This window comes from Agelaius phoeniceus, chromosome 14 (genome assembly GCF_051311805.1).
Source record: "Agelaius phoeniceus isolate bAgePho1 chromosome 14, bAgePho1.hap1, whole genome shotgun sequence".
Classification (NCBI taxonomy): Eukaryota; Metazoa; Chordata; class Aves; order Passeriformes; family Icteridae; genus Agelaius; species Agelaius phoeniceus.
The window spans coordinates 9,200,036-9,217,797 of record NC_135278.1 but is presented as its reverse complement, the minus strand read 5'-3'; the positions used below and the strand labels follow the sequence as shown (position 1 = coordinate 9,217,797).

Sequence of the window (17,762 nt, the reverse complement as noted above, 5' to 3'; positions counted from 1 at the left end):
CCCTCCAACCCAACACCTCCCCAGCAATACCCTCCACACCCTATTCTCTGTGCTTTAGGAACTCCAGAGATAGGAAAATGCCAACTGTTTCATCCATGTATGGCCTGCCCTGGAGTTCAAAACCCACACCCTTTCAAAACTTTTCAACTCATTCCTACTGCCTTGAATTTGCTGTCCTGATGCTGTCCTCATCTTGGCATCAGAAAGTCAGAAAAATCCAGAGGTGTCACAAGCAGGTTTTGCTCTAAAGACACCATGCCAGAACCCCTTGTCCAAGTGATTCAACCACCTGCTTTTCTTTGATCATGCCCAGTTTCATTGTTCAAAGACCTGCAAGGAATATGAGTCATGTTTGTGTGAGGATACCTGCTCACAGGTCTTTCATCCTCCCTGTAATTAACATGACTTTAAAAAATATCTCTATAATTTACATACAAACCCTTATTTTAGGCCACTGCTCTTTGACCACATATTTCATTCCATAGACAAAGCCTCCAAATGAATTTGAGGCAGAAAGCTGCAATACACATTCACTGAAAAACACCAGTTCTCATTCAGGATTCTTTTGCTGTACAGGATGAAGCCCAGCTTCAAAGCCAACATCTAATCTTTGTGAGTTACCCAGTTATCACTAAGACTGCCTGCAAATCTTGTGAATGCTAGAAATCATGCTGCCTCTGAACACTTAGCAAGAGCAATTTATTCACCGACCTATAATTTTACGTGTAATACTGAACAACTTTTTCAAAGTTGCATCCCCAACTGCACAAACATAATCAGCTCACAAGGCTGCTGAAAGCAGCAGTTCTGCCATCTGTCTGCTTATTCCCACCTCACAATTGTGCAGACACAAATGTTTGTGAAGCCATGCAATGATCCAGAGAGAACCAAACTCTGTAACCAATTGGGGAAAAATATAAAATTATTGTTAGATCATTTCCTGATCTATACAACCATGCATGCTGGCACAAGCATGGGAATAAACAGAAATTACATTACTAATTTTAATGACAGTGCCACTTTCTGAAGTCTAAAAGTTCAGAAGTTGATGCAGCAACTTTTCACCAGGTCTAGCAACTAAATCTGAAGAACACATATGAATTTCAGAAAAAATTACATAATTTTACTTAGTTTGCAATTGTGTTGTGTTTAAAGTAAGAAGCAGGAGGAAAAAAGTAAATTGATTTACTGCTTACTAAGAAGAATCAAAGTGCTTACTGGAAAACAGTGCTGAAATCTTCACCCCTGCCTCAGTTTCCTCCAGTAATAAAACAAACAGTAGAACTAATCTGTTCAACAAATCATTCTACAACACAGATAAAAAAACCATAACACCAATGTAATATTGTTACAGAGACAGAAAAAATTCAACTCTCTCACAGCAATGAAAAAGTGAAACGGCACAAAGCTCATGTTGCAACCTATAGTGGTCTGGGATGGAGAACAGACACAGGACAATGCACAGCAAAATGGCTACTGAGAGCAGCAGTTGCTGAACAGTTGGTATCTACAAAAGGACAGACATGGATTTGCAAAAGACCTGGGTAAAGAAACTCACAGTGGAGTCTCCCTGCCCTCCTTTCATTATTGGTACTCTGATGAAATCACATAGGAGTTATGAAGAGCATATAGGGAAGACTTGCTGGGGTGGCAGGTTAAGTAGGAATCCACAGAGCTGGGTTGTCATGACAGCAGCTGAAAGTATGCAAGAGATGTATAGATCCTGGGTGTTAGAACAGCAAGGACTACAAATAAGATTATCAATACATTACATTTTTAAACACCAAGAAGCATACACTACATCTCATTAATGAAACACAGACTGCACAATAACTGTTTGCACTGGTGAAGGTGCACGAGGGTCCAGGACATACACAGAAAATCTGTACTCATTAAGTACTGAGAAAGCACAGGTTCTCACGAACTTGATAGTCATGCTATACATAAGAGGAAAAAAGTGACATGCACTCAGGTGGACCAACACAGTCGAGTCTCAGCTGGAGCTTGGAAACTCACCACATGAGCTCCATTTCATTTAAAAGCAAAGTAAAACAGCGGAAACTCAATTTCAACAACCCCTTATGTTAACTCTGCAATCAAACAGACTTGGATCATGCAGCAACTCGGTAACTCATCCCGGCTGAGAGGAAGGAACTTCCTGTCAGAGAGAAGTTACTCCCTGAAGTGTCTGAGCTTATCTGCAGCAGCATGCCCGGCTCCCCAGCACAGGCAGGCTGCAGGTGCTGACATGCTGGGCAAGACGGTCCTGGCAGGTCACTTCTGAAGGCAGTGTGGCACAGGGTTCAAGACAAACACTGAACAAGAGTGGCCAGGGATGGGAATAAAACAGGCCCTTGTTGGACACTCTTGCAAGGAAGCTTGGGAGGCAGAGGGAGGATGGGAGTAACAGGTGTTTATGTGATCTTTTCAAAACTCTGGGAATTTGATGTGGTGGATTACTCAGGGACTCGGGATGTCTAACACTGGGTGATCTTCAGGAGTCATTACAAAGCAAGGACTCTGAACGATATGAGACCAAAGTAGCGTTACAAGTGCCTGGCACAGGGAATGTACAGGTACACCAGTGTTCACAAATCCGGGACTCGCACACAGGGCTCTTACACTAGGTACTCACCATCCAGCACTGGTGAAGGAGAGGCCCGCCCTCATGCCGAACACACGGACAGCGAGAGGCTGCCTAGTGAAGGGGTCCCAGTAAGGACTACTGGTGAAACTGAGCGAGGAGGGAGCTACTCGGGGACTGCTGAACACAGCCCACGAGCGGGGAGAGGGCACTGCCCACGGAGCGCGGCGGCCGGAGGTGGCCGCGGAGCCTGCCACAAAGGCGGCCGCTCGGAGCAGGGCGCTGCCAGAGGTGTGAGGGATCACGGGGGAGATGTCACCAGCGAGCCCCGGGAGCGACGGGCCAAGAGGGGCCGGGGAGGACTCACGGAGCTGGCGGGCAGCGCGGCGCCCCCCGGGGCGAGCCCGGCGCGGGAGGGCAGCGCGGCTCCCGGGGAGCGGGGGCGCCCGCGGGCCGGGCCCGGGGACAGGCGTGGGGCCAGGCGAGGACAGCGGTCGGGCGGCGACAGCGGGGAAGGTGCCGGGCGGGAGGCGGGAGCCGGCGGGGAGGGAGTGAGGGAGGGCGCCCGGCCGGGGGGGAGCCGGGCGGGACGGGCGCGCACGAGGCGCCCACGCGGGCGGTCGCGCCGATACTCACTATGGGTCGTTGGTGAAGCGGGGGCTCCGCGGGGGCTGGTATCCGTACAGGTGACAGTAAAGCACATCGAAGCAGAAGCAGCACATCTCGGCCGACACCACCATCTTCCTGCAGCCGGGCCCGCCGGAGCCGGGGGAGGCGAGCAGCGAGGAGGCCGGCGGGGAGAGGCCGGCGGGGCCCCCGCCGCAGCTGGGCGGCAGCGGCGGGGACAGGGCGCAGCCGGCGGCGCCCCCCGCCAGTCCCCCGATGCCGTTCAGGCGGGGGCCCCCCGGCGGGGGCAGCGCCCCCGGCTCGCCCCCCGCCGCCGCCGCCCCGCCGCAGTGGGAGCCGCCGCCGCCGCCACCCGGGCCGGCCGAGCCCGAGGGAGGGGAGCTGGAGAGTTTCTGCTTCTTCACCCCGCAGCAACCCGCCGCCATCTTGGAGCCGTCTCCCCCCACGCAGCGCTTCCGACCCATGGCGGGGGGGCCGGCCGGCCGGCCGGGGGACGTGCGGCGGCCCGCTCCGCCTCCTGCCGCGCCCGCTTCGCCTGCACGGGGAGGGGGCGGGAGAGGGGAGGATGAATGAGGAGCGGGAGGGAGAGGAGGATTGGCGGGGGAGGGGGGGGAAAGAAGAGACAGAGAGAGCTGCGTTAGAGCGACCCGGTGAGCGGCCCCGGCGGCCAGGGCCGGGCCTGAGGGGGCAGCGCGGCCCGCAGGTGTGGCGGCCTTTCCCCTCCCCTCCACACGCCAAGCCGCCCCTCTCGCCTTCCCCCCGCGCTTTATCTCCTCCTTCTGCCAGGGAAGTGGAGCAACTCCACCTCGCGTGCTAAAAAAAAGAAAGAAAAAAATAAACCCACAAACCCGAGCTCTGCAGGCGCCGCACGGCAGGAGCAAAGCCCTTGAGATGGTTAAAAACACCCCGCTAAATAATTCAAGTGACCTGAAATGCCTTTCTCTGGGGAAGAGAAGGGGAGGGCTGTGTTGGAGCCGCCAGGCTGGGAGCCTGGAGAGAGTGCTTGGATGCAGCTGTTAAGCATGCAATCGTGATGGCTAAAAGCCACGGGCTTTATAGGCATATAGATAGATATATAAAAAATATATCTTTTTTTAATTACAGCTTTGGCAATTCCCAACCAGTAAATAGCAGCTCGGAGCACAGGCCCGCAGCTGCAGAGCCAGCAGCCATGACCCAGTGAGACCACGGCGCTGGGTGCGGGCAGCCCGGGAGGGACCTCTAGGGAAGGGAAGTCCAGAGGAAAAAGGATGTGAGTTCCTGCTGTTCTCCAGAAACCAAAAATTAAGCTTATTAAGGAGAGGAAATGTGTTTTATATTACTGTTTTACGTTAGCCTCACATATAGATGTGTCTGAATGGAGAGACTTGCAAACAGCCATAAAGTACTTAAAAATCTCGAAGTATATTTAGAAAATAACACCTCACTCGTCAGTGTTATGCAGCCATCTCCGGCATGGGATGTAACAGCTGTTTAACATAGACTAGCAACACTACAGGTTCAAGGGAGACAAGGGGGTGAGGACTGCCACACAGAGTTAAAATAATATCACAAGTTTAGAGAGACAGCTCTTACAGAAGCTGAAATGAAATATACAGAAAGATTTCAGTTTCAAACTATTTGGAGACTCGATTTTACATTTCTTGATGGAAATGGTTTCTCCAGCATCCTCATATTAATTTTGGCAGCATCTTAAATGATGTTTTTGAAATTACTAGATCTCCTATACTAATGGGTTAAAAGGCCCTTTGGAGGTTTCAGTCCAAATACTGGGTAAACTCCTCTTGCTTTGACTGTGAATCATAGCCTGAAGTAAAACAGCTGCAGGGAATAATAGCAAACAGAAATGAGAATTAGATGGTGTGAAGCAGTCTTTTCCATTTTTAAATGTAATGTTTATGTTAGGAGCTGGCGAATACATGAGAAGGGAACCCAATTACCTTCCCAAACAATGTTCAAGTTTCTTTCAAAACAAAGATAGTGTTTTCTACTGAGGGATTCAATTGTTTAAAATCAGTTAGCAGTGACACCTTCTGTTGCTTTTGGGAAAATAGTTTCTCCAGGTATTGAATTCTGTCTTTTTCTCTTTTTTTTTAACATACTATATTATTTAACACCAATATTTATAAAAATATTCAGTAATTGCAAAAGCTTACAATTCAGACTGAAAGATTAATTGTTCACTCCACTGGGACAGATATTTGGAAGATTCATTGTAAGGCTCAGAGCTAGGACTGAAATCCTTATGCAATATCAAGACTACTGATAATGAATAGTGATAACTTTTTGATTAAGTATTGTATTGCAAATGGTCCCTGAATGAAAGGGTAAACTAAGGATATTACTTAATCATTAGAAAAACCTTCCTTTTTCCACTTCTGCTGATGCTCTCTGCTGTATTTGCCTATAGTTGTGCTCTTATTTTACCTCAGTGCATGTAGTGCATACCAACTGTCTAGGTAAAGACAACAACACATATACAAACACAGCTGTGGAAACTAGTGGAATCAGGAAGACAGAATTGTATTATCAAATATCTTGAAGTAGAGAGAACTACAGCCACACAAAATGTTCTTCATAGCTCAATGGAAATTTTCCATTTCTATTTGAAGGAGCATTTATTCTTTGGATAATATGGCTTTGGTTAATAGCAGCATGTGTTTCATTGGTCCTTTGCTTCAGTAAAGTATCAAAGACTTTTACATTTCTTACTACAAGAAACCTGAATGTACTTCTATGCTCTGCTAACTTTAGCAGATTCTTTCCTGTTGGTCGATGACAGTGCTGTGCCTCATGGAGTCAAGTGTCCCAAGTGAACTCTGGATGAAAAACAAACTCTTTAGCAGTACCAACAGAATGAGAATGGTTGTGCAATTAGGTCAATGCAATTTAGGAGTGATGCAGCTCTCCTTTATGACTACAGCTGTTTAGCCCTATTGCTCACCTCATGTCTAAAGCCGCAGTGATTTCACAAAAGTCACTTGTTACAAGTAGCAGATTAAAATTAATGTTTTAATTAAAAAGTGAAGCATATTATTAAAAGAGCTGTAAGTTATTATAGTAAACACAGAATTATTTGCAGAAATATATTTCTCAGTGATCTGACACTGCTCTGAAGGATTGCCCTTCTTAAACAAAATAATCAGAATTTATAAGTATCTGGGGGAAACTATATCCTGACAGACACAATCTACTTGCTTTTGAATCTGAGGTAAAATTTGCACTGACTGTAATAGAAGTCAGATTGTTGTTAAGTGGGCCAAAAGATCATCTATGTTTCCCCATTATGTTTCCTACAATCTAATTAGAAGACAAATCAACCAGATCAAGGAAACAATGGGCCAAAATTTGGCTCCATCAGTAAGCAGAGGTGATATAATCCTTGCCTTATTAGTATCAATTCTTTTAATAGGCTCTGGAACAGGTGAGGGATTTAAAAGGGTACTTAAAATAGCACATTTAGGCTGTTTGGCTCCATGTGCACTTCTGCAGGAGTAGTAATGTTGGTTCAAGCAGTTTTACCTCAGCTAATTGTTCTCTTTCCTGCCCCACCCATTCTGATGTGTTCATGCAGCTGTTTGTGCAGATGTGAGGCAGAAGACCCAAGTTAAAACCTTAAATTTCCATCAATTATTTTTCAGCCAAATCAATTCTCCAGTCTGGTTTATCAGAGGGCTGCACAAAAATCTGTGTTGGTCTCTTGGAGTGGCTACACAAAACTGAGAATTAGTGGCTTTGGGCAGCTGAAGCAGTGCTGGTGAAAAATTAGAAGATGCAGCCTAAAGCAGCATTTCATATATTTATGGGGAAACTGTCAGAAATCACAGAAATATTTGAATTTTAAATAATAGGGAAAGAAAATCAGTTGAGGAAAGATAAATGGCCTTGAATAGGAAGGAAATTCATTTATGCTTGTGACTGTAGAAAAGTCAGACCAGACAATGAAGGAAAGGGAAACAGAAAGTCCTCTTTTCAAAATACAGAATATTCCACTTTCTGAGAACTGAAGAAAATATTATACTACAAATAATTCTGTAAAAAGAAAATCCCTTCAAAAATTGAACTAGGTAAACAGCTAGCATGTCTATGGAGTTGTAACTATTCTAGAGAAAAGTCTGTACGTACATCTTCCAAAATTAAATTCTATCTTTCTATCTTCCCATCCTAATGAGCTTTTTTTGGATGGGCCAGCCATTAAACTGAAAGATTTACATGCTAAAAATTCCTTTGGCCTGAGGAGTTTCCACCCATTGTAGAGCCACTGTAGGCAACTCTTCCCTTGCTCTGCAGCCTACGAGGCATCAAGGGTGTAGCTGGAAAGAAAGTGGGTTTGCTTGTATTACTTTCTCACATAATTCCCAAACTGGTCTATCACACTCTTGAGGCTCATGTGAGTTTTCCTCAGTATATTCTGCTTAGACAGAATCGTTTCTGTTCTTCACTTACACTCAGTGTCTCAGTTGTCCCCAGGAGAAATTAGATGCAGCCCTGAATCTAGGCCAGAAAGTGTGCACAAAATCTAACAAAGCTAATGAAAGTTAACTTGCACATGTCTGAGAACAGCAATTGTTCCTACCATTTAGAGGCCATATCCTGCTATTGTTTCATATATCAAACCCCTATTGAAGTTTCTTCTAAAAAATCTTGTACAAAAAATCATCTCCGGATGTGATAACAGCCAGCAGACAAAAGGTCCTCACATGTTTTTTTACTGGAATCCTGGTCCTGTGTCATATTTTGTTATAATTTTACAGTACTGTGAATCCAATCTGTATTATTTTAAAATTCACATTGTTTTACAAGCATTTTTCACTCCAATGTGAATTTAAAGTTTGGTCCTGTTAAACCATCTGAGCTTGCACTGTAAAACTGGGCATTAGTTTGGGCATTAAAAAACCCCACAACAAAACAAACAAACAAACACCCCACCAAATAAACCCTCCAAAGCAAACAAGTAAAGCAAACAATAACCATGCATTCTAAAATGTTATTTGTCAAAGTAAATAATCTAGGACTGAACAGTTTCTGAAGTAGAGATAAAAGCATTAAGTGTGTCAATGGAGTCAGAAAAATTATTTCATTAAAAACCTAAAGTTCAAAGCACTTGTAATAAATGGAAGGTGAGACTAGTAGTAACTTTTTAATGGAATTCTTTTCAACTAATTCTGTGAGCTGCAATGTTCCTCAAATATTATGTTAATAACATATCCTATCCTTTTCAATGTATTTTTCCATTGTACAGTGATAAAAGGAGATGTAGCTTATGTAGCTGTATTCTCAATATGAATTCAATGTGGCTGCATTGAGGTCAGTGAAGCTACAGTGATTTATGCTAGCTGATACATTAATAATAAGCCTTAGGATATATTTTTTGACATGGCTGTTTGTAGTTAGTCTCCTTCACAAAATGTTTGCCACTGCTGTGGAGAACCTTTTGTATTAATAGCATTTCTCAATTCTGAAGAGTGAGAGCTTTAAGAGTTGTAAGTTAATTACAACTATTAATATCAATGTCTGTTTATCCAGTGCAGTTATACAGACACCACTAATGAACCTCAGCAACAGTCAAATAGGACACAACAATTGAGATGTATTAGGAAAAATATAATCATTAATATTCAAGTGTATGAGTGGATTAGGAAGATAAAATGCATGGTGATGGTATGCTAAGAATTAAAATCTGATCAGGATTCCACAATTACAAGCCTGCTTATTCCTTTAGCCATCCCAAGGGGCCAGCACTTGATTTTGTTTCTCATGTAAAAATACCAATATGAAACTTTCATTTAAATTTAGTTAATGCAAGGAGCAGCAATTTCAGAAAAGAGGTGAATGTTAACAATACTAATTTATTATTAATGATGTTAATTGATAAGGATGATGGAAATGCTCCAGTGTAAGGAAACCAACAGGCATAAATTCTCATCTTCCTTTTGATGCGAGAATGTGTTGAGCTTCCTTTTTCAGGTGTTATTTAATTTTCTTGTGAAATTATTTGATTTCTTCTGGCTGCTGCTTTTGCTATCTTTTTGCACATGTTATCTAGCTTTTGGTGTTAAGGAATTCCACCTCCATTCCTCTAATGTCCAGTTCTTAGCTCAGGTTCATGCTCCCTTGCTCTGGTATTTTACACTGTTCAGATAGCATTGAAGCTGACATCTCTCTTCCTTTCAAAGAAATGAGATATACTGTTCTTTTCTCCAGAGACTGAAGAACTTTTTTCTTTAATCTTTGTGAGCAGTGAAAACTCAGCAAATCCTTCGCTGCCCTTTATCATTCTCAGTTCTATAAAAGAATCTGTAAATCTTAAGATGGCCAAGGACTGCTTCCACTGTTCCAGGTGGAAACATCTAGTCACTTGATATTGGATGGGTTTAGTTTTTCCTAGTGTAACATTTTGGCTATTGTTTTGAAAGTGTGTTCATTAGTAGACTATTGCAGCTTCTAAAAATATGCAAGCAGGGCACTCAAGTATTTTTCCATCTTTGTTATTGTAATACATTACTGTTTATCAACTGTATTTTTTTCCTTTCTCCCTAGAAGTATCAGCCTTTTTTATATTCAATGCCTAAATTACTCACCCTTATATCTTCAAGTGCTTCTGATCTGTACCTGTCACCCTGAATGATATGTTGATCCTCCTTTCTGTGACTGGTTTGATAAAATCACCACTTATGTCACTTTGTTGCACTTCTCTCTTTTTCTGTGCAAAGTAAAAACTGACAAATGCCAGTGTTTTGCCATAAAGGTGCTGGTCCTTCAGCACTATGAACTGCTAAAATCACTAAATATATTGTCTTAAAAGAGACTTGCTGTAAATGGAGTGTTAGTTAGGAGCAGCTGTTACCCTCGGTGGCAAAAAGCCAGCAGGGTTCTGGAAAAGCCCTTGTCATTGCAGTTGTTCCTTTCCTCACCGGCACCTCGTGAGGGCAGCCCCAGCGTGGCTCAGGCTCCTCCTCACCCCTATCTGCTTTCACTTACTCAGTCCTGCAAATTCTTCTTTTCTTTCAAGGAAAAGCCGAACAACTCATGAGCCCCAAATCCTAACTCTTGTATCTTTATGGAGGGGACTAGCAGTCCTGAACCCCAACTTCTGCAAGTTTCTGAATAAAATTGGATCTGTTGGAACTGGTAGAATTCAGTGCCTGACTTATTCATTACATTTTCCTTAGTTTTATTGCTTCCTTTCTGTAGAATTCACGCTCTCCAACATATTTTCTCATTTCTTTCTGTTACAAAAGTCAGTTCTCCTTTCAGACATGTATAAATCAAATTACTCCAGTGAGGTAAATAGAATTTCACTGTTACAGAATGATGAGTTCAAACCCAGGCCTTTTAAACTGGTAGGTCCCCTTGTAAATTGATGAATGATTTGTCAGTTTCTAGGTCTCCTGAGCTATCCTCTGTTTTCAAGGAAAGTGATATTTTCCTAGATCAATAGCTATCCCCACAAAACTTTATGTCTTCCCATTTTTCTTATCTCCCACATTTGTATTCTCACTCTAGGGAAAGGCCTTCAGGCTGCCTGCTGGTGGTGATAATTCCTGTCATAGTTGTTTAATGTATAAAATAAACACATTGCATTAATTTTGAATAAAAAGCAGTTGGTAAACATGCAAGCTTCAAAAGTGTTACCTCTCTTGTGCACTTTTCCTTTCATTCACTAATTCCGATATTCCTTTTTCACATTATCCATATAACTCAGTCTGCCATTACACAAGTAAAAGTAGACCTTTTCTTTTTTAACATGATCATTATTTAAATGAAGTAAAACATATTTTAGAAGATAAATATAAATACTATTTCTTAAACTGTGAAGGAAGTCATAGCATTCAGGAAGCATTGTTGCTCATTATGTTTCCTGCTAACTATTATAAAAGGTGAAGTTACAGTTTTTAACATTGGAAATATCTGTGATGATCAAGACTTGTGTCTGAGCTTTGATTTGCATGTTTGTTTTTCTCAGTGGTTTCTTCATAGTTAATACTCTAATAATCTACTGACTGCCAAAGATTGCACAATAATAACATATTTTGATTTAAAGACCATACATATTATTTGAGGAAACTATTATTTCCATTCCTAATACCAAAAAACATATCCTTGTTACTTCAAGTGAAATAAAAGGGCCATCTCTCATTGTGTATTTTAGAGTAAATGTATAAGTTTTTTGATCTACAGGCTCCAGTTATAAATGAGATTCTGGGTTTATTACCATCTCCCTTGAAACTGCATCTCAATAATAATTAATTTGTTTTGATTAGCATTTCTGAAGAGCATTTCAAGATTGGAAGTATCCCTGTGACACAGTTCTTGAGAATCCTAGCACAGCATGTCAGATCTAAGGCACTGAAATATTTCAGGGCTATCTGTACATGGGGTAGGTCCTTCCAGCTAATGCTCCATTTAGATTAGGGATATAGAAGAAATTTGAAAATAATTTAATAAAAAGTCCTATGTGTTTAACTCTTAAAAAAAATCACATAAGAATTTGAATTCTCTGTTTTTCTATTGCTTACTTTGTGGTTGTTTTCACAGATCAAAGTCCAGCTGTCCAGTGTCATCACATTCAGATTCTGCCATGACCTGTAAGTCTCTCACCTCTAAATTTTCTATTGCAATAGAACAGTGGCTTGAAAACTGTTGTGGAATACTGAAATATGTCTTTCATTGAACTCTCATTAAACAATATATGTTGGATATGGCTTGTCTTGTTATGCTAAATCCATGTAGTTCAAACATGCACACTTATAATGCATCTGCTTTTTAAAATACTAGCTTATGATAATCTCATTAATCGCATTTTAAATGGAAGGTTCACAGCTTATCAAATCTACTTCTGTTTCTAGAGGTACCCTTACTCTAAAACTAGTTCTCTTTCTAGTTAAATCAGAATGAAATGAAAGTTATCAAAGGAAAATATTACATTTGCCCTTTGATGAACAATTACCAAGCATTACATGCTCAAAGTAAAAAATGGATAACATTTTATTTTATGAGTCCACTAATAGTGAATTAGAATAAAACTCCCGTGGGAACACATTTGACATTCACATGAATAACAAATGAGTTCATTATGATCCCCTGCTTATAAAAAAATGGGAAATGAATTCATAATTATTAAGCATTTAAAAGTAACATTCCCCCAAAAGATAAAACCTTGTATTAAGTACCCAGCTGTGGTTCAGCTGCAGGGCTTTAAAGAACCTGAAATGAAGTTGTACCAGAAATGATTTGGTCATTTGCCACATTGTTTAACTACTTGGTTGCCAAAATAATGAAGATTTGAAAGCTAGTTAATGCCTTTGAATTAATTCTGAAAGTTTGAGATTAATCTTGCTTCCAAAGCAGAGAATACAGATTAGATACATGGTGCATGAAAGGATTATGCTGGGTCTATGTATAAAGAGGAGGATTACAGCACATATGGCTACTGACATGTACTCATGTTGTAAGTGCCTGTGGGCATCTCATTTGAAATATGTGTTAGAGTTGAATTTTGTTGGAGTTTTTTGTTGATATATATGTGGTTTTATATATGATAAATACCATTCAGGACAGTTATTTTGCTAGAAGTGACATTCTCAAATACTTGCCAGGCTGTCACATTAGCATACAGCTCACAGCCAGGAAACAGCTCTTCCATGAATGGAACCTCTGCCCTGTGATGACACTAATAGCACAGGATCCCAAAGGTTGCCTTGTCTGCCAGGCAGAGAGGGAAATGAGAGATTCTGAGAACAAAGTCAAGAGAACAGCAAAGAGAACTTGCAGGGGAAGAGAAGGAGATAAGTAAAATCCTTTTCTTTGTACTACCTGCACCAAGGACATAAACAGAAAAGGATGAGAAGTAGACCAAGTTAAGACTGTTCTAAGTGCTGTCAGCACAGAGAGATGCAAAATTCTTGTGGCCCCAAATCTTACATAGATCTAAATAACATTGATGGAGTGAAGAAGATAGTTATCTTCTGTATAAATATTGACCTCATGGGTAGCCCTCCTTGGTTATCCAAGGAGTAGAGAAATAATGCCATATGAGACATATTAACACCATGACTATAATGCCATATTCCTTTTGCCAGTATAGAGGTAAGGAAAGGTATGAAAGACCTTGTGTACATGCAGATTTTAAAGTAACATTGCTCCCACATTTTCCCAAGCTCCCTTCTCCTTAGCAACAGCCAAGTCTCTAACACAATTGTGTTGCCATTGACTATGTTGTCATGCTGATCAGGAGGGGAAAAAAGCCACATCAGATGTGCTCATATTTTATTTCACTCAGAAGTCTGAAGCTGCAGTCTGCCTTTAGGGGGACTCCATGAGAGACCTAGGCTGTGAGCTTGAGAAAAAGTGCTGTAAAACCAAAAAGTGCAGAGCAGGGAGGAAGTAGGGAAGGAAGGGTCTCAGGATTGTGGAGGGTGAGTGACATGCTGCAGAGTCATGAAAATGGTAATGAAGACTAGAAATATATTAACCATAACAGAATTCTGTAAGATAATCATATACTTTTCTAGTCCAATTATTTAGTTGTTACTACTAGGGAAAAATTAATCAAAATATCAGAAAAGCCATTTGTACTATACTAAGCTTGTGGAAAAATGTGGGCAATTATTTGACAAACTGTTAAATGAAGATAAAATTATGTCCTTCTGCTTTGGAACAAGAATTACCAGATCAGCTTTAGAAATTGCATCGCTGCCAATGGATGAATATGATTTATGCATTGCTGAATTACATTTCTTTTCATTTTAAAAATGTTGGTTCTGTCTGATTTAACTTCTGATTTGATCAGTGTGGATAGAGTTTGGATGGATGTCCAGACAATAGGGCTGAGCTGATGCTTCAGAGGGAGGTGAGAAATACCCAGCCTAAATCCAATAGATAAAAACAAAATGTTTATCAGAGAAACTAATTGTGCATCAGGGAGACTAACTCCTTCCTGAGCCCTGTGAACTGCTGTGTGAAGAATGTGCTTTGATTAGGATTATTGCCTTAATGCAGACCTTCAATTCTTATGGGCCTCAGGAGGGCAATGCAGGAAAGCTGTTCTGTGATGTATGAAGTGAGGGCTATGAACTCTTGCATTCATACAGTCACATCATACATGAGCCTACATTTCAAGGAATTGGGAGATAATTAAGGAGATAAGCCATGGCTGCTAATTATGCTACATGCAACTCTTTTTCCTTGAGAGATAAATCCAAGTTTGGAGATTTGTTTGAGGGTTTTTTGTTTGGTGGGTTTGTTCTGGCTTTTTTCCAAGCTGATACATTATGAATCTATTGCTTATAAAACTTTTAAAGTTTCTATTTTAAAACACTTAACATCTATCAGAAAGATAGTTATTTGTTTATACAGCCTTTAATATTATAATGTATCTATGGTTGCAAATATTTGAGGTAATCATTATTATAAACAAGGGCACAATAAGAGAAATGCTGTGATAGTTCTCCAAATGATGAAAAGGGAAAGTGTATGTACTTTTTATTTATAGAAATCAGATTGCATTATCTTACTGTAGCCACTTTAAGGTAAGACAGTTTACTTTCAAAATGTTGGATAAATCACACAAGTCAGTATCACATCATGACTCCTCCGACCATATGCTCCTTCACAAGGCCACTGCTGGTCGTCATCCAACATCAGTGTGCAAAAAATTGGCATGACATACCTTATCAGGTAGGTTTCTGTACGTTACCATCACATTAGATTGCACCTAAGTTATTCCAATGTTTGCTTGTAATTTGCTAGGTGAAACAGGGTGGTCTGTTGCACCACCCTTCTGTGGAAAAAGGGAATTCACGAAGTAGAAAGCTGTAAAATTTGACACTTCTTTCACATCAGAGAACTGTGGTCACTAGGATTCCTTTTGGAAAATTAAGAAAGGAAAAGTGGTAGAAAGAATTGGTTCTTGTAATGGGTGAGTCCTGACTAAGATAATCAGAGGAACAGCCATCTCTGAGAAGAAAGGGAAAATCCATACAAGATTATTTTTAAAAGAAACAGGTACAGTTGTGAGGAGATATGAATAATTTATAAAGATTAAAGTCTAGGCTTCAGAATGTACTTACAATAAGACAAGTCTTAATCTGAATCCCCTCAATTTGTGGTATGGTGTCTTACAGCAGATAGCAAAACATGCTTGTTCTAAATCTTATGAAACAATAATTATAGTAAGTAAATGCAATTGGCAGTGGTTGAAATACTAATAATACACTGCATTTCAAACATTTGTTTAAAGTGACCTCAGCCTGTTATTCTACTGCTAGAGACAAACCTCACTCAAATTGCATTTTTCTACTGCTGAAATGTTCTGACATTTCATTTTGGTACCAAAATTGGGAGTAATTGCTAATAATTTATTCACCAGAAGGTTTGCTATTATCAGCTTTGTTTAAGTCAGATGGAGATTAAAAAATAGTTCTCTTTCTTGCAAACTGCTGGGCAAATTTCATCTGCTTTATTAGATGTCATTATCTTGTAAGAATTACATGAGATTCTTCTTATAACAGAAAAAAATAACCAAATATAATATGGGATTTGTAGGAATTTTTTGATTTTAATTGGCAGAGCCTTATTTATATCTATTATATCTGTAACATACTATAAGCTTTCTGTTCCACTTTCAAGTAATGTTGATATAAACATTCATGCCAAGAAAGGAATAAAGCTTGTGAGTATAATATATATATATTCTGTATATTTAGCAGAAAACTTGTAAGGAATTTTTAAATTTATTTTTAATTTTGCATTAACCCATGCAGTGCTTTTGGCTGCTCTGATTCATAATATTGAGAACTGAGAGACAGGTTTATTAGGAAAACACATATATCCACTGTATCTCTGCACTGTATTAAATAATGTAAGATCACTTCTTAGCTCTTGTGAAGGTGTGCTGTTTGAAATTTTAAAGAGATTGAAGTATGTGAGTAGCTCTAAGCTATTCCTTTTAGCTACTATTTTGATAATTATCTTTTCTTTATAACACATCTCACTGATCCTCAGTTTTACTTGTTTCAAAGGATGGGGGGGTGTCTCTTAAAATGTGGTATTTCTACTTAGAAAAATTAAAAGAATAAAAAAGATAAATAGCTGCACATTGTAAAGTTCAAGTTACTTGCTGGCCTCTGGATGGAACTCCTTCCTTGTGCACAGCATTGTCCTTTTTCAGTGCTAGGAAATGTACAATACACTACTTGTAGCCACAACAGAAAAGATACAGAGGATCCAATTAGCTTCTTTCCCTGTGTAATTTAGGAGTTACATTCATTAGGTGATTAAAATTCAGATAGATCCATAATTACATTTATTAACATACAAATTCATTTACATTTCTTATTTTTAACCTGCACATTGCTGCTTGATCACCAGTGGTAGAAGAAAATGTAGTTATATGTTAGTTTATAATGAATTTGTTCTTGCTGGTAAGCACTGGAAATGTGATGCAATGTTTTAATTTCAAACACTGCAAGAGAATTTTAAAATCCAAGTAATTTATTTATTATAGCAAGCTTCCTGGAAACATTTGCTTTAATTTTTTATTCTAAAAAGTAGCATTTATTTATTCAAAATTTTTACTGATTTTCCTTCCCTACACATGAAAATTAAATGCAGAGATTTAATGTTTTAGATCAGGTGCTTTCAGGCAACTGCATACATGCATCTATCTACATGTTAAAAACTCAGTAAATATACTGCCTTTTTCAGAGAAAAAAAAACTTGAGGAAATAGACATTTCTCTTCCAGAGTTAATTTCACAGTTGTGGGGGTTTGCTTTGTTTTCCTGATGATATTTCTGCAGGGATACTTGGTTGGAGTTCTATGCAAGGATTTCTGAGATCAATGGAAAGGTCATGTGCTTTGAACTGAGGTCTCAGGCATGGAAGAATCTATTCACTTGTGTGTCAGAGCCAGACCAGGAAAAGGAAGGAGAAGGGTCCCAGGTGTCCATGGTTCAAATCCCCTGCTCTCAGCACGGATTAGAGATGTGTAGAGGCAGTATGTGACTGAAGAACGGGGCTTGGGATCCATCATAACCATCCCATTTCCCCTCATCGGTATGCCAGGACATGAGTGCAGTGCTGGGTGCAGGAGCCAAACCCAAGAGTGTCCAGAGCTGCTGTGACAATGAGCAGGTGCAGTGTGGTTGGCAGGGTCCAGGTGCTGTGACAATGTGCAGGTGCAGTGTGGTTTGCAGGGCTCAGGTGTTGTGACAATGTGCAGGTGCAGTGTGGTTGGCAGGGTCCAGGTGCTGTGACAATGTGCAGGTGCAGACTGGTTTGCAGGGTCCAGGTGCTGTGACAATGAGCAGGTGCAGTGTGGTTTGCAGGGTCCAGGTGCTGTGACAATGTGTGGGTGCAGTGTGGTTTGCAGGGTCCAGGTGTTGTGACAATGAGCAGGTGCAGTGTGGTTTGCAGGGCTCAGGTGCTGTGACAATGTGCAGCTGCAGACTGGTTTGCAGGGCTCAGGTGCTGTGACAATGTGCAGGTGCAGTGTGGTTTGCAGGGCTCAGGTGTTGTGACAATGTGCAGGTGCAGTGTGGTTTGCAGGG

At 40.7% G+C, this 17,762-nt stretch overlaps 1 protein-coding gene across 4 annotated transcripts in view; it reads right to left on the bottom strand.

Moving 5' to 3' along the window:
* Positions 1–17,762, bottom strand: part of AMMECR1 (AMMECR nuclear protein 1) — a 96,088-nt gene that overhangs the window by 66,545 nt on the left and 11,781 nt on the right. For all 4 annotated transcript variants that reach the window (XR_013184219.1, XR_013184218.1, XM_054641199.2 and 1 more), the window contains exon 2: positions 3,221–3,746. Coding sequence is in view for 2 of the 4 variants with exons in the window: in XM_054641199.2 (XP_054497174.1) it covers positions 3,221–3,746 (526 nt within the window). In the remaining 2 variants the exon portion in view is untranslated. The remainder of the gene's footprint in view (positions 1–3,220; positions 3,747–17,762) is intronic.